The following is a 17,705-nucleotide window of genomic DNA, read 5'->3' on the forward strand; positions in this document are numbered from 1 at the left end:
ATCTCAGCCTTCTAAGTATCTAGGATTACAGGTATGAGCCACCAGCACCTGGCACACAAATATAATTGAATTTACATGACATAAGGAAATATGGGGATCCAAACCAAAAGATAGTTACTGTTATCATTCTTCTGGCTGGGCATAGCTTTTATGTGGTTACTGAAGAACAGAACTAACCATGGTTTAAAAAAAAAAAAGGTGAAATGTTTTTGAGGTGAAGTTTGTATATTGGATTCCTGTCCAAATACAATACATTTAGCTTCAGTGCTCACATTTTGGGCAAAGACCTTTTTATACCCATTGCCATTATTCCTCCACCAAGAAGATGAGAATCCTAGCCAATCTAGACCACTGTAGTCACAAATTCCCTCTTCTTATACTAGTCTAACAGTTTAGAAAACTGATAAGGTAAAAAATTTTGGTTCCCCATGAAATTGTAACCCCTCTGTACAGTATTGGTTCATCCAGTCTCCATTTAGTAGGCTGCAGTGTAAAACTGGAATATGATAGAGCTCTTAGCTGCCTGTTATGAATCAGTTGTCTCTGACTTGGGAAGGGAAGAAAGGCAGAAGCAAGGACAGCACTTGGCCAACTTGTTTTCATCAGTTACTTTCAAGTTGTTTTCAAACAGCTCTTAAGTTTTTTTTTCTCTCAAGCCGTTTGTCATAGCTCGTTGCATTTTGAATTTAACATCCACATATCAGGAGACCATGTGCCATATGTCTTAACAAGAATTTTTAAAGTTCTTAATGTGGGTACCTTTTTCCCCCTTTATTTGAAGGGAGGCTGAAAATGAGGCCCTTCCTTCTTCTCTCCCTCCCTCCCTCCCTCCTTCCTTCCTTTCCTTCTTTCCTTCCTTCTTGGGAGTTGAGGTATTGAGTATTAAACTCAAGGTTTCCTTTTGCTTTTAATTTTTCTCTTACTTTTGCCTATGCTGACTTAGACTTCAATCCTCTTACGTTCACTTCCCGAGTGGTTGGGCTACAGGCATGTAATACCAGCCTTGGCTATAATTTAGCTGTTTCTTCTACATTAATAATCTAACTCCTACTTGCTTGAATAGACTTTGCAAATGCTGCAAATATAAGGCAGATTAGTTTCCTTTCTCAGTGAGAGGAAGAGAAATTGTAACTTGCTTATTGCCTCCTACATAAAGTTCAAACTCACTTTATTGAAGGAAGATTAATTGTAGCAATAGTCTCCAGGTTCTGATACCGCTTCCTAGGTCACTGTGATGAAGCACATTTATTTTAACTGTGTATCTGTCTCCCCTATTATTAGGCTAGTTATTGGTGATCGACATGGTAACTTTATTTTCTCTTACAGTGCCCCACATAGTACCTATCACATACATCAATGAATCTTGTTTAATGGATAGATTGAAGATCATTGTTGATACTTTAATATACTCTACTGATTTAAATAATGTTCTTGTTAATGGAATATTAGAGGGTCTTTTAAAGTCATCAACCTTACAAGTCTTCCCCAATTATCCTTAATTTCCTTGTCCAAATTTCTTCTTCCTACTTTCTTTAATTCTTCTTCCTACTTTTTTTAATTATTTATTTTGCTGGTTGTGGGGCCAACTCTGGGCCTGGGCGCTGTCCCTCAGCTCTTCAGCTCAAGATTAGTGCTTTGTCACTTGAGCCACAACCCCACTTCTGGCTTTTTCTTCTTATGTGGTGCTGAGGAATTGAACCCAGGGCCTCATGCACTCAAGGCAAGCACTCTACCACTGAGCCACCTCCCCAACCCTCTAATACTCTTTGTTTTTACTGATTTGAATGCTTCTTTTCTTCTTAGTCTAATATATGTGCCTCTAGAGGAACCCAGGATCACACTAAGCACACACTGCCATTGAGCTACACTCAGCCCATATTTGTCAATGGTTTGAAACCTTCTCTTCTTACTCTTAGTTTACATTGATGTATTTCTCAGGAACCATATAATTTAGGTATCACATTGATAAGTATAATGCATTTTTACCTAAAATGTCAAACTTAACTATGTAAAATATGAAGCTTATTGTATATCCCCAACTAATGGGCAACTTTGTCTAGGTTTTCTTCTCTTATACTCTATGAGAATGTTGGAAACTCAATTTTGGTGTTAGGTCTTTTTCCAAACATGATTTTTGTGTGTGTGTGCTGGTACTGGGACATGGGCCCTGGGTGCTGTCCCTGAGTTATTTTGCTCAAGGCTAGCAGTCTTGCCATTTGAGCCACAGTTCCATTTCTGGAATTTTGTGGTTAATTGGGGATAAGAATCTCATGGACTTCTCCTGCCTGGGCTGGCTTTGAACTATTATCTGTTGATGTCATCCTCCTGAGTAGCCTCAGTTACAGGCATGAGCCACTGGCACCCTGCATCACAGCTCACTATTAAAAAGGGGAAGTTGTGTGGCCATTTATTCATGATTTTTAAAATTATCTGTTACCTTAATTATAGTATTAAAATTTTATGACTGAGTTCAAGCTAGTTAGATGAGTCAAGGCGTTAAAAAAAAAACAGCAATACAAGCTTAAATTGCCCTGTTGGAATATTATAGGTACAGAAAGGCCATTTCTATAATTAATTTTCCTTGCCTAACAAGATTAGTAATTTGTCTATATTTTGCAGTAATTTTCTTAGGCTTTTTTTCCTTTTCTGTATTTCATAATTCTTGATTATAAAAAAAGAAAGTGCAGAATTTTATTGGAGGAAATATAGAACACTTTGAAAAGCTCACTGGTACCTAACATATATGTGTTTGTTTAAAACAGCAGTTTTTCACTGCATACAGATTAAGATTAACTATACCAGCTGTTTTGTTTTTAAGTAAACATTCATATTGAGAAAAAGACAATGGGGATGTCTTTAAATCTTTTTCCTACTTACATTGAGCACCATTTATTTTTTATCGTTAGGAAGAGGTATTTTTAAATTATTTTTTCTATGTTCCAGTACTGGGACATGAACTCAGGGCCTCATACTCTCGCTTAGATTTTTTTCTTAAGGCTGGCGCTCTACCACTTGAGCTACTTTTCACTTGAGCTGCTTCTGCCTGCTCTGGCTTTGAATTTTGGACTTTGGAGTAGCTAGGATTACAGACAGAAGCCACTGGTACTTAGCTAGAAAAAGACAATATTAAAAAGCCACCAAAATGGTTGTTTTATATTGTTATTATTCAATTTGTTTTTCTAACAAATAGTCTGTGCCTTTTTTTCTTTCTATTATCATTTTTCCTTTTTTACTCATGTATTTTTTGACATTGCCTAAAGTCAAACTCAGGACCTCTCACTTGCTAGGCAAGCACTCTGCTACTGTGTTTTTTCCCCTGTTCTACCATTTGAACCATGCCCCAAGCCCTTTTGTTTTTATTTTGTTTTTGAGACAGGGTCTCAAAGTTAACTTTGCCTGGACTTACTTAAACTCTGAATCCTCTTGCTTCTGTCTGTTGAGTAGCTGGGATTATAGATATGTGCCACCATGTCTGGATTTATTTGATGAACTTTCCCATTTACTTACTGTATGTTCCTCAATTTTATTTTAAAATTTTGTGTGCGTGCGTGCGTGCGTGTGTGTATCTCCTTTCTGGCTTTGGTAGATAATTGGAAGTAATAGTCTCATGGACTTTCCTGCCTGGCTGACTTTGCACATTGCTCAATCCTCAGATCTCAGCCTCCTTAGTTGCAAGGATTAAAGGCATCTAGCTAAAATATTATTCTCTCTTTTTTTTGGGGGGGGGGGGGTCCGGTCGTGGGGCCTGAACTCTGGGCTGGGCGCTGTCCCTCAGCTTTTCAGCTCAAGGCTAGCGCTCTACCACTTGAGCCATAGCACCACTTCCGGCTTTTTTTTCTGCTTATGTGGTGCTGAGGAATCGAACCCAGGGCCTCATGCATGCAAGGCAAGTGCTCTACCACTGAGCCACCTTCTCAGCCCCAATATTGTTCTCTTTATTGACCTCAATTACTTTGGTTTCATGGTTTCTTTAGAAGCCTATAAATATTTGTTATTTAACTATCCTACTGTTTAACACTTTAACCAGCAATTAAAAATGTATTGCCTTTATGATGTGGCAACCCATCCGTAGAAGTAGCTAATACTCCATAATTCTTACGATTTGTACTTTCTTTCCAAGCAAAGACAGTTTTTTTTTTTTTTTTTTTTTTGGTAGTACTGGGGATTGAACTCAGGGTCTTTACCTTGCTAGGCAAGCAGTCTCTGAAGCCACCCTTTTTGCTTTAGCTTTTTTTTTTTTGTCGGTCGTGGGGCTTGAACTCTGGGCCTGGGCGCTGTCCCTCAGCTCTTCAGCTCAAGGCGAGCGCTCTACCACTTGAGCTACAGCGCCACTTCCGGTTTTCTGGTGGTTTATTGGAGATAGGAGTCTCACGGTCTCTCCTGCCCGGGCTGGCTTTGAACCGCGATCCTCAGATCTCAGCCTCCTGAGTAGCTAGGATTACAGGCGTGAGCCACCAGCGCCCCGCTGCTTTAGCTTTTTTTGACAGGGTTATACTCTTACCTAGGTTGGCCTTGAATGGCCATACTCCCAAGTAGCTGGAATTATAGACATTACCACCATGCCAGGCTCCAGAAAATTGTTAATGTCTTAAGTCTGAAATTCCTACATGTTGATTTAATTCATGTTTTACAAATTAACACATTAACTGTCATGCTAGATAATGCTAAATTTAATGCCCGGCTAGAGTTTTTTTTTTTTGGGTCCGGTCATGGGGCCTGAACTCTGGGCCTGGGCACTGTCGGCTTTTTTCTTTTTGCTTATGTGGTGCTGAGGAATTGAACCCAGGGCCTCAGGCATGCAAGGCAAGCGCTCTACCACTGAGCCAACTTCCCAGCCCCTGGCTAGAGTTTTTAACCTATGTTTTAAGTTAGGTCTTAGTATACCTGTCTTGTCTTTTTTTTTTTTTTTTCTGTTGGTCAGGAAGCTTTAACTCAGGGCTTGGGTGCTGTTTCTGACCTTTTTCACTCAGGAGTGCTAGGCTTAAGCCATAGTGGCACTTCCATCATTTTTATTTTTAATGTCTAATTGAATAGGTTTCTATTATAGTAACTATTATGTTTTTTTTCTTCAATCTGTAATTGTTAGGAATGTGTACAGCATAATGATCTCTGGTAGGTGAACTTCCTTAAGTTTCCACTGACTTTTCTTTTTTTAATTTGATAATGAAAATGGAAAGCAAGAAACCAGAAATAATTGGGATTTTCTTTCAAAGCTCTAGTCTGGTTCTTGCTCTCTCTTCTGTGTCTTTTTGGAATTCATGTTACTGGGAATTATTAAAGGAATATGAGCCTCAGCTCTGATAGTTTGTATTAGTGTACAAAAGAATTTAGTCTGCACTCATTTGTTTTAAAGATTTCAGTATTATTCATGGGAAATAGTAGTTGATAAAGCAACAGATGATTACGAACTTCAAATATGTGTTATCTCCAGGATTTAAATAATTCATTCTACTGAAGTGTTTGTCCAATAGAGAAATTGTGGGTCATTAGAAAAACAATCCTGAGCTGGGTGCAGTTGGCTCATACCCATAATCCTAGCTACTTAGTAGGCTGAGATGTGAAGATCACAGTTCTTAGCCAGCTCAGGCAGGAAACTGTGAGACTCTTAGCTCCAATAAACCACTCTGAGAACTGGAAGTGGTGCTGTGGCTCAAGTGGTAGAGCACTGGCCTTGAGCTGAAGAGCTAAGGGATAGTGCTCTGGCCCAGAGTTCAAGCCCCACAACTGACCTCCCCTCCCAAAAAAAAATAGCCAGCCCAGGCAAGAAAGTCTCTTGAGACTCTTATCTCCAATAAACAACTCAGAAAAAGCTGGAAGTGGTTCTGTGGCACCAAATGGTAGAGTACTAGCCTTGAGCACAAAGAGGCTCAGGGACAAGTCTAGGCCCTTAGTTCAAGCCCCAGGACCAATAGAAAAGAAAACAATCCTAAAAGTAGTACCTTTAAAAAAAATTTTTTTTTTTATTAAGAAAACACTGAAATCATAAGGTGGAGGATCAAATGGCTATAGTCTTGTCTCAGCACTTGGGAGGCAAGGCAGTTCATGAATTCAAGACTAGTATGGGCAAGTTCCAGGCTAGCTTGTCTCAATAATTAAAAAAGACAAAAAGCATTCAAATCTTAAGTAACAAGTATTAAACACAAAAGACAATTTTTTAAAATTTTTGTCAGTCCTGAGGCTTAAACTCTGGGCCTGAGCACTATCCCTCAGCTCTTCAGCTCAAGGCCAGCACTCTACTACTTAAGCCACAGTGGCATTTCCGGTTTTCTGGTGGTTAATTGGAGATAAGAGTTTCATGGACTTTCCTGCCTGGGCTGGCTTTGAACCACAATCCTTAGATCTCAGCCTCCTGAGTAGCTGGGATTACAGGTGTGAGCTCAAAAGACAAATTCTTGAGTGAGGTCTTCACTCTTAATTATGCTTGTCTAGTATAACCTTTATGAAATGTATCCTTTTTTTATAACTAGTACCCTGCAAATTTCCAGGTTTCACTGTCTGCTTTCTCATCTGTCTTCAGAATAGGGCCATTCTTTTCTTCCCTTTACTCTTGAATTAATCCTCTACCTACTTCACAGGCCGATTCTTTGATGAGAATGAGTCCCCTGTTGATCCGCAGCATGGCTCTAAACTGGCGGATTATAATGGGGATGATGGTAACGTAGGTGAGTATGAGGCAGACAAGCAGGCTGAGCTGGCTTACAATGAGGAAGAAGATGGTGATGGTGGAGAGGAAGACGTCCAAGGTGAGCGTGGGCCTGGCATCCATGCTGTGACCGAGAAACCCACCTCTCAGTTGTTTGGTTGAATTTGTATAGAACTTTGGCCTTATTAGCATAAACCTTAATACTAATTCAAAAAGGTTCTGTGCAGTTTTTAGTTTTATTATGAAAACTTTTACAACATGTATCAGTTTTGCTTTTTTAAATTTTAGATTATATGTTCTCAATGTAGTTAAAATTTGAAACTCAGACTCTTCAGAAGCATTAGAATTCAATGCTTCCCCCCTCTCCCCGTTTTTTTTTTGGGGGGGTCTGAGCTTGGGCGCTGTCCCTCAGCTCTTTAGCTCAAGGTGAGTGCTTTACCACTGGAGCCACAATGCCACTTCCAGTTTTTTGAATGGTTTATTGGACTTTCCTGTCCTGGCTGACTTTATACTACGATCCTCAGATCTCAGCCTCCTGAATATCTAGCCACTGGCACCTGCCCCCGCAATTATTTTTTATTTCTAGTTTCTTATCTGAAAACATTCTATTATTCTAAGTACAAGTATTGCCCTGCTGGCTTTTTGCTATAAGAAAAGCTATAAATGAATTGACCTCAATACTGAAGGTGAAATTATTCATTCACTGATACAGAATAGAAAGGCCATTCTACTTTTGAAGTTTTTCTGCTAGTCTTAAAATTTACATTTAATAATTTTTGAAAATTTATCTTTTTATAATTAATGCACAGATTCAACATATTTTTGTTTTAACTATTATTTCTGAGCTTTTAAATTACTGAAAGTTGAGTATCTGCATGCAGTCCCACCTGTGCATGCATGTCAGAGTATATTGCTTTATGACAAGCTTTTAGGCTTGTTCTTTGCCTGCTTATATTTGTATTGGTGGAGTTTTAAGATTTTCTATAAAAGTTGATTATGATTTTTTATATTTTATATTTATATTTTTTTATATTATAGGGCATAAAAGTTTTTTACTGTAACCTGTTTTGGTTTTCTCCTCAGCTTTTTTTGAAGTTATAATAATTAACCATTCATTTAGGTTCATGACAAGAATTGTTAAAAATTAAGATGGAAATATAATTCTCCTTCAATACTATATATAGTTAGTACAAAAAGAAAAACCAGAACTCTTAACATCCACCTAGATATTGTTTTGATAGTACATCCTAGATTTGGGGGAGGCATAGTTGTTAGACATAGAAGAGAAATTAATTAAGTACTAAGAGTTATATAGAGAAGTACTAGTGAGAATTTCTTCCCAGCACTTTTAGGTTACATCTCATAAATTTGACTCACATTTTCTGTAATTTCATCCTTTTTCACATATTTACCCTTTATCCCCATTGCTTTTGTGATTTGCTTGGAATATATTTATCTGCAATTACATATAACACTTTAAGGCATTTTCATGATTGCATATCATATCAATTAGCTCATAAGCTCATGGAGGGCAGGGATTTTCGTTTTTTGCCTTTTCTTTTGTTTGTATCCCTTTCTGCCTCCATACCCATCCTTCTACAGTACTTGGCACTTAGGGACCTCAGTCAATGTTATTAACTGATGACTTTATGCTTTTATTCTTGCAACTGTGAATAGTAGGATAATAACAAGTCTTTTAATTTCTTGTCATAAGCTTTGCTTGATTTGTACTTACAATGGTCTGCAATTTTTCTTAAAGGCTTCACTAGTTCATTGGACAGTTTTGAGGGGTTTATTACAACAGCTAATTGTTCGTTATATTTTTTGGCTGTGTTTAAGTTAGTTTAAAAATTTTGAGTTTAATAGTTTTGTGTTTTACTCACAGTAGGTAAATTATTTTTAATGCCTTCTCATTCTCCTGTTCCCTTCTTCCTTCCCTCTTGCATTTCTCTTTGCCATCAGAAATGTCTTCATGATTCCCTTTATTTTCTAAAAAATATAAAACACTTACATGAAGCGTGTGCGTGTGTGTATGTGTGGGGGGGGTTGTTACAACTCCATTCTGGGGTTTATTAGACAATAGTAAGAAGAGGGTAGGATTGTTACAAGACTCTCCACGGAGAACAGAACGATGCAAGAACATGATGCTATAGCAAATAGAGATAATTTTGTTAAAGAGACTAAAGAGAGATATAAAGTAATTTTAGACATGTTTTGAGGTATTAACTCCAAAAGTAGAGGGGGCGGTATTACGGTATTATGTAGTTCTCTATGTTACCAACAAGTTAGATTCCAAATGTTTATTACTAAATCAGAAGTTGTAGAGTTTGAAAGCATTTTTTCATTGTTCAAATGTAGATCTAATTACTGGGTTCCCAATGCAATTTGCTCTTGTAGCCAAATAGCCATAAAATACAATGAAGAAACCATGGGGCTAGAGTCAAGAGACAGGCTGTAAATTACTTTTCAAGTTGCTTAAATCCTGTGGACTGCAGTTTCTTCATCTGTATGTGACAGTATTAAGCTCTTAGTGACCATTCTGTTTTAAAATTCTGTGCTTTCCTTTACAGTGGAATCACTAATTAACATAAGTGTTATGGAAAATATATTTCAGATTTCAGGATTCCTAGAACATATCTATTCCCCAGCCTAGGGAAGAAAATAGAAAATTTACTGCCACCATTGAAATTTTGTAAACAAAGATAGAAACAATTGAAGCACAGACAAATGCCTAATGATCCATACCTAATTTCAGCATTCTCACCCATCCCTCTCAACCTAACACCTCCCCTCAATTTTCCTAGTTTCTTAGGATATGCATAAGATACATATTTTTTGAATCATAGAGAGATAAAGGGGTTAAGTCTTATTAAGGTACATTATATGCGTCTATGGGCATGTCAAAATGAAATCCTGTGGTATAATTAATTGATGATGGTATATATAATTCCCTGGTATAACTAATTACTTGGTATGTTACATGTTAATCTTTTGCATATTATAACAGATTTGAGGTTATCATATATTTACCTAGCAGATTATACTATTAAGGAAGTGTGTTTGGTTTTAAGAATATGGTACAAATTGTTTGTTTCTAATTCTAAATGTAGGTTTAACAGGAAAGTTCTTAAAAGGATAAAAGAAAGTGGTTTGGCACTTTTGAGAGAACAAATTTTTCAAGTCAAAAACTTACTGTAAACCAGCCTGGCACAGGTGGGATGTGCCTTTAATCAATCCAATCTATTCAGGAGGCTGAGATCTGAGGAGATCATAATTCAAAGCCAGTCTGGCAAGAAAGTCTGTGAGATTCTTACCTCCAATTAACTATCAAAAAGGTGGAAGTGGAGCTGTGGCTCAGGTTAGAGTTCTAGCCTTGAACACAAAATCTCAGGGACAGTGCCCAGACTCAGAATTCAAACCTCAAGACCAGCACCAAAATAAAAAAAACCAACCATTCAACCAACCAACCAATCTACTAAACCTGAAATAAGAATGTCATAAAAAGCCGGGCGCCGGTGGCTCACGCCTGTAATCCTAGCTACCCAGGAGGCTGAGATCTGAGGATCGCGGTTCAAAGCCAGCCCGGGCAGGAGAGACCGTGAGACTCCTATCGCCAATAAACCACCAGAAAACCGGAAGTGGCGCTGTAGCTCAAGTGGTAGAGCGCTCACCTTGAGCTGAAGAGCTGAGGGACAGCGCCCAGGTCCAGAGTTCAAGCCCCATGACCGACAAAAAAAAAAAAAAAAAAAAATGTCATAAAAATGCAGGTGCTCCATAGCTGACCTCTGAGACTCTGATTAGAATTTTTTTCATTTTTATTTTAATGTAGCTTTAAGACTCTCCTGTATTTCAAAACCTACAGTTTGCAGCCAAAATTGGAAAAGGATTGCCATTGGCAGATAAAGTGACAAACTCTATCACTAGCAAAATCAAACTCCAGAGCAATTTTTGGAGTCATTTAATTCAGCTACTCAAAAAGAGCTTTGAGGAGCTTATTGTATAGTAACATTATGTGATTAAAGTTTTTGTTTTTGTTTTTGTTTTTTTTGGTAAAGTTAGCATTACTTCGGTTAGAAAATTAAAGTCAAGCTATTTTCAAGGAAGCAAAGGAATAGGGGATACTTTTATTTTCCTTTCTAAATTTTTACATTAAAAGTGTGGATTACCTTAAGAATTAACTTTTTTTAATTTTAATTTTTATTTTTTGTGAACATACTGTACAGAGGGATTACAATTACATGGGCAAGGTAATGAGTACATTTCTTATCAAGCATTGCAGCCTCCTCCTTTGTTTACCCTTCACATCCTTTCCCAGCGTCCCCCCAAGAATTAACTTTTAAGACATGAAAAATATATGCAAATTGTTCTACCAAAGCATTAGTTCAATGAACTAATGTTCATCTATACAGAAATAACAGGATTGACTCAATGCTGTATATTCCTAATGCTAGCTATGTTTATTGTAACTCTGCATTTGTCCGTCTATCAGTTACCAAAAGATTTCTTAAAATAAGTTAATTCTTCAAAAGTTAGACTTTTCATTATTAAAGGCAAGCAACTAAAAATTAAGGGCAAATGTTTATAATTGGTGAGAAATAACAAGAGAAAATTAAAGGCTGAAAAACTGAGACATTGTTAAATTGGATTTCTGCAGTGATTTTAAAACATTATTCTTGATACACAGTTGTTTTACTTACAGATGATGAAGAACGAGAGCTTCAAATGGATCCTGCAGACTACGGGAAGCAGCGTTTCAATGATGTCCTTTAAGTCCCACAGGGAAATGTCACAAAACCTAAAGTGCTGTAAAATTGAATCATTTCTACTTTGTCATTTTTGACTTTCATTGTAAAGATCAGTTGTATCAGTTGTAAAGATACATTGAAATAGATTTAAGGAAAAACTTTAATGAAGGAATGTACTCATGTACATATGTGAACTTTTTCATATTGTATTATTAAAGCAGAGACTTTTTTGGTTATGACACAGTTGAGCCAAAAATAGTTAATCTTTGCATTTAAAGCAAACTAATGTATATTTCACACTTTATGGAGCCTAATTTTTCCACAGTAGACAAGCAGGAGAAAACGTTTGTACAGGTTATAGTTTGCACATAGCATAACCAGAATGAAAAGAGTTATTCAGCTGAATAAATTTTATATACTAATATATTCCTGTTAGCCCAACAGGTGTTCTATGTACCCCTCATGTAATGCTCTTTAAGGAATTATGGCAAATTACATGAGGGGAAACTGGATGCTAGCCTGGGCAATGTGTACAGTGTCACTTCCCTGCTTTTATTTTACATGGGTGCTGATGTGTTTTGGCAGATTAACTTTCAGCTGAAGCCTGCTGAAAGTTGAGATAACCTTCAAAGAAATAACAGTATTTATGTTATTTCTTAGTTCTTGAAATTGTGGAGTGCATGATTGACAGTATATTTTCAATTTTTAATTTTCAAGTACTGTTAACTATAGTCAGCACTGGCTAAAATTTTTACTTTCAGAGTTCAAGGTGGTGAGGATAATCATCATTTAAATGTCACATCTTGAAAGGGGCTACATCTACCTTGAAATAAATCTTCAATCAGTATTTCAAAGCTTTTTCTGACAGCTTTAGTGATCTTATTTGACTGGACTTTTTCAGAGTTACTAAATAAGGACTTTTAACAGGTTTTTATTAATGCACAGATAAATAGAAGTGCAGTGAGGTCTACAGGTGTTTTATTAAAGTAGCTTAAAAGTTTGTAATAAAATGAATCTTTATAATTACTTAATATTAGTTAAGAACCCATTGACCTCATATTTTCCAGACTTATAAAATTATTTTCAGTGCATTTTGTCTCTTTTGATCAGTAGCATGTGTAGACTAGCTAATCCTTGATTTCTAGGATTTAAAGGACTTATAAATTTTATCTCACTCCCTGAAAACAAAAGCTTTTGATTATGAGGGGGAAACTTAAGGTTGTTAACCCTATTTTTTATAAGGGCTAAACCACTGGGGCCCAAGATTCTCAACATTGAACAATAAATAAGCAGATAAATCAGAAACATTTCCCCACACACTAAGATTCCAGTCAAAATTCAAATTTGCAGAAGTAAAGAAATCCTTCACACTTGAAGAGGTATTCAAAAGATTTAAGGTTTCAGTTTAAAATTCCTTAATCATCAGGAAATGATTTGGTAATTTAATGAAATTGCTTTTTTCTATATCAAAGCAAATGATTCATACTTTTGTTATCACTAAGATCAGTCCTACAATGAAGTACTGTGATGATTCACAGAACTTTTAAGATGCAGTTAAAGGAAAGTGATACAGGTCCTCTGGGCATTGGCATGGGGAGATAAATCTAAAAATACTCTTAGTAATACTTACTTCATAGATAATATTGTGAAGTTTTTAAAATGAAAACCATGAAATTATCTGCCTTAGTTCCTTTGACATAAAAGGCCATTTGGTTGTATGGTAGCTATTACTTACACAGCAAAAATTTTCTTCAATTAGCAGCCTAGACATTTTATAAACAAATCTTGGACCAATCAATAACCTTTCTGACTGTATTAACATTGTAGTGTTATGTGAGTCTCCTAGAATTCTGACATTCTGCAAGTCTCTATTAGACATGCTGTTTTTTATAATGTTTTACTTCTGCCTTAAGGTTTAGTTTTTTTTTTTAATGTATTTTGCCCTGAATTAAGTGTTAATTTGATGGGAACTCTGCTTTTAAAATCATCACTTACTGGGTTCTAATAAATTAAAAATTAAACTTGTTTCACTGTTTCATTGGTTCAGATATATACATAGTTACAGATCTGATGTAAACAGTAACTTCTTTTCTGTGCTGGGCTGGTGCTTGAACCCCCCAGCTTGGACACGCCCCTAGCATTCGACCAGTTGAGACACAGCTCCATTTTCAGCTTTTCTGGTAGTTAACTAGAAATAAAAGTCTTACAGATTTTCCTGCCATGGCTGGTTTCAAACTGCAATCTTTAGGTCTCAGCCTCCTGAGTAGCAAAGGAATACAGGTATGAGCCTCTGGTGCCCCACAATAGTAACATTTAAACACTAAGATTTTAAACAAATTTAACATCCATTTTTAGTTAGGCTAAGCTAAAAAAGCAGATTTTATTTATTTATTTTTTGGTCTTGGGGGGCTTGAACTCTGGGCCTGGGCACTGTCCCTCAGCTCTTCAGCACAAGGTAAATGCTCTACCACTTGAGCCACAGCGCCACTTCCAGCTTTCTAGTAGTTTATTGGAGATAAGAGAGTCTCATGGACTTTCCTGCCCGGGCTGGCTTTGAACCATGATCCTCAGATCCCAGCCTCCTGAGTAGCTAGGATTACAGGCTTGAGCCATGGTGGCTGGCTAAAAGCAGAAATTTTATACTAGGCTGTTTACTATAGGGCTCAAATATTCAACAAATATTGAATGTCTTTTGTGTGCTTGGCATTGTTCTTAGTAGTAAGGTAAGTGGATAAGATAGTCATGATCTGATCCTAGCTACTCAGAAGGCTGAGATCTGAGGATCATAATTTGAAGCCTTCTTGGGCAGTTAAGTCTGTAAGACTCATCTCCAATAAACTCCCCCCCCAAACAACAACAACAACAAAACAAAAAACAAGCCAGAATTACAACCATGGCTCAAGTGATAGAGTGCTAGCCTTGAACCAGAAGAGCTTAGGAACAGTGCCCTGAGTTTAAAGCCCCAGGACTGGCAAAAAGGCAAAATCTAGTCTGGAACTTACATTCAAGTAGAGATAGACTAATAACACTCAAAGGAAACATAGTTTTAAAAGGGGATAAAGACTGATTAAAAATAATGTTTTCATGTTGACCAGATACCAAAGAATCAAGTTTTTCATTCAAGGTATATATTACAGTTCACCTATGGTGAAATGAAAGTGAAGAAAGAGGTAGAAAGGGGGCCAGGCAGGGAGAAAATTTGGTTAATTGCTACTGACCCAAAAAGTGAAAGTGTAGAATATAAAACATACATATAAGATTGATTTTAGGGGTAATGTGATTATGACTTCTAAATAATTTCTAAAATATGTCACTTCATTTAAAAAAGGTTTTGTGTCTTTTTTTATGTAACAAAATTTGCTAGATCATGATATTTATCAGTCATGGGGCTTGAACTCTGGGTCTGGGTGCTATTCTCGGCTACTGCTCTACCACTTCCAGCCACAGCACCACTTCCCATTTTCTGATGGTTAATTAGAAATAAGAGTCTCACAGACTTCCTGCACAGACTGGCTTCAAACCATGATCCTCAGATCTCAGCCTCCTGTGTAGTTAGGATTATAGGTGTATGCCACCAGTGCTCAGCTAACCTCTTCCTTCCTTCCTTCCTTCCTTCCCTTCCCTTCCCTTTCTTCCTTTTTTCTTTTTCTCAACAAAAAAGCCAATCATAGTTGTAATCCAAGCATTCAGAAGGCTGAAACAAGAGTTCAAGGCTATCTTAGGCATATGAATACATATCTCAAGAAACAATAGGCAAGGTACAAGTGGCTTATGCCTAGCTTCTCAGGCAACCTGAGGGTAGAGGTTCATAGCCATCTAGGGCAGAGAAGTCAGGCAGAATCTTCCTGCAGTTAACCAACAAAGCAAGCTGGGTTGGAGAATGCCAGCCATGAGTGAAAAAGCTGAGTAAGAGATAGAGACCCTTGTACAAAAAAAAAAAAAAAATCCCTTACAAAAACAAAACTTTCAAGGAAGACCGTCACTTACTGTAATGGCTTAACTTATCAGGGGGTCTGTGGCTCCAATGAGATGTGGTATAGTGTAAATTAATTGTACAAAGAGTTCACTATGATATCATATACTTCATTTATATTTGCTGCTCCTGTTACTCATTTTTTCTTTTGTTCAGTCGTGGGGCTTGAACTCAGGCCTAGGCATTATCGCCGAGCTCTTTTGCTCAAAGCTAGCACTCTACGACTTTGAGCCATAGCCCCACTTCCAGTTTTCTGGAAGTTAATTGGAGATAAGAGTCTCAGGGACTTTACTGCCTGGGCTGGCTTTGAACTGCCATCCTCAGATCTCAGCTTCTTCAGTAGCTAGGATAATCAGCATGAGCCACCAGTGCCTGGTCTGTTATTAACCTCCTTCCTCTGCTTACCTCCTATGTATTTTAAATTATCTCTGTTACTTACAATACTTGTTGCACTATAAATGATAGTTTATTGTTCAGAGAATAATAACAAAAAGCCTGTACATGTTCATTACAGACAGAAACTTAGTTGAATCTATTGGATGTGGACCATGTGGATATGGAGGGCCAGCTGGGCTGGACAGGGGTATGAGAAAGAAAAATTGCATTTGTTAAGATGCAGAACACTGAGGAACAGGTTTGAAAGAAAATTGAGTTCAGTTTTTTGTTTTTTTTTTTTCCTTGGGTCTGGTTGTGGGGCCTGAACTCTGGGCCTGGGCACTGTCCTCAGCTCTTCAGCTCAAGGCTAGCGCTCTACCACTTGAACCACAGCACCACTTCCGGCTTTTTTCTTTTTGCTTATGTGGTGCTGAGGAATCGAACCCAGGGCCTCAGGCATGCAAGGCAAGCGCTCTACCACTGAGCCACCTTCCCAGCCCTTGAGTTCAGTTTTAACAATGTAGAATTTCGATGGGCATTGTCATCAGATAATTACAGGAGCAAATGACAGTTCTAATTCTTGAATATGTAGTAGAAGCATTATTGCTGTAGTGAATTGCAGAAAGAACATACACTGGGGCTGGGAAGGTGGCTCAAGTGGTAGAGTGCTTGCCTTGAGCTGAAGAGCTGAGGGACAGCGCCCAGGCCCAGAGTTCAAGCCCCATGACCGGACCCCCCCCAAAAAAAAAAAAAAGAACATACACTGCATACAACAGAGAAAAAAAGTTAAATTATGTATTGCAAAGTACCTATATCTTCTATTTCAAGTGAAAAATAAGATTCCATATACATGTTGAGTATCTCTTATGAACTATTTGGGGCTAAAAGTGGTTTGGAATTCAGATAGGGGGAAATTTGGCATATATGTGTATATTTTGGTATATAATATATATAAAATAATATATATATATATAAATATATAAATAGAGAGGTAGAGGGACCTTGTAGGTGGAACCCAAGTTTAAATATATAAAAATCATGTATGTTACACCTTATAGATAACCTGAAGGTAACTTAATATTTTTTAGTATTTCCTTCTCTTTCTGTTTTTTAGAAAGGAGAGCCTGGTTCTGAACTCTGTCCTCTGTCTCCCAAGTAGCTGGTATTAAGTGTGTGCCACTGTGCCCCATTAATACTTCCTGTATTAAAATTTGACAGTCTAAATCTTTGACAGTGTTATTACTGAAGTTTATTGACATTAACAACTGCCACTTCAGGAGAAAGGGACACACCTTGTTACTCTTTCATAAATACATTTGAACTTAAAAATACTTTGTTACTAAATAGGGAAAATATAACTAAAATAAAAAACAAATAACAGTCTTACTCTGAGAAAATGGTCTTAGGATATTAAGTAAACTGCAAAAGCATTTGGGCTTACTAAACTTAACTCACAGTGATACACCCCCTGAGGTGGTGGTGAATAGAATGAGGGTATAATCAACTGTTTCTTAGTTTCTTCTATGGTAATGCCTTTTAAGCATAATTTTTTATAATTTCATTGTCTTCAACTGAAAGGATGGGAGAGAATTAACAACTATCTGAAATATCTGCGTTGTTGGGAATACAAAGTTCATATGGAAGTTGTTTTAACTAGGTGCTGGTGGCCCATGCCCATAATCCTAGCTGAGATCTGAGGATCCCGGGCAGACATTCTCCAGAAGTGGAGATATGACTCACACAAGTGGTAGTGCCCAACCAGGACTAGAAGAAAGTAAAGTGTGCTGAAGTAAAACTTTAACCTAAGTACAGTGTAAATGCTTGAAATAACTAATAAGAATTTTTTTCATAAACATTCCTAGGTTTTCTTACATTTTAAAGTAACTTTAGGGCAAGATGCTAGTGACTCAGGCCTGTAATCTTAGCTAGTCCAGAGATTGGGAATATCATAGTCGGATTGGGGAGCTAA

At 37.3% G+C, this 17,705-nt stretch overlaps 1 protein-coding gene and 1 long non-coding RNA gene across 5 annotated transcripts in view; one reads left to right on the forward strand and one right to left on the reverse strand.

The window, feature by feature from the left end:
• The window catches only part of Golm2 (golgi membrane protein 2), a 44,172-nt gene extending 30,758 nt beyond the window's left edge, over nucleotides 1-13,414 (forward strand). For 2 of the 3 annotated variants that reach the window (XM_070005997.1, XM_070005996.1), the window contains exons 9-10: nucleotides 6,576-6,743; nucleotides 11,343-13,414. In XM_070005997.1, the coding sequence (XP_069862098.1) occupies nucleotides 6,576-6,743; nucleotides 11,343-11,413 (239 nt within the window). In that variant the 3' untranslated portion in view covers nucleotides 11,414-13,414. The remainder of the gene's footprint in view (nucleotides 1-6,575; nucleotides 6,744-11,342) is intronic. The other variant, XM_070005998.1, reaches the window with a different exon arrangement.
• LOC138816299 (uncharacterized) overlaps nucleotides 1-17,705 on the reverse strand; it is a 40,168-nt gene that overhangs the window by 21,138 nt on the left and 1,325 nt on the right. For both annotated transcript variants that reach the window (XR_011368605.1, XR_011368606.1), the window contains exons 3-4: nucleotides 11,341-11,446; nucleotides 8,527-8,632 (exon numbers count right to left, since the gene is read on the reverse strand). This is a non-coding gene — a long non-coding RNA (uncharacterized lncRNA). The remainder of the gene's footprint in view (nucleotides 1-8,526; nucleotides 8,633-11,340; nucleotides 11,447-17,705) is intronic.

The sequence above is a fragment of the Dipodomys merriami genome, unplaced genomic scaffold (assembly GCF_024711535.1).
Source record: "Dipodomys merriami isolate MVZ:Mamm:240054 unplaced genomic scaffold, mDipMer1.0.p SCAF_69, whole genome shotgun sequence".
Taxonomy (NCBI): Eukaryota; Metazoa; Chordata; class Mammalia; order Rodentia; family Heteromyidae; genus Dipodomys; species Dipodomys merriami.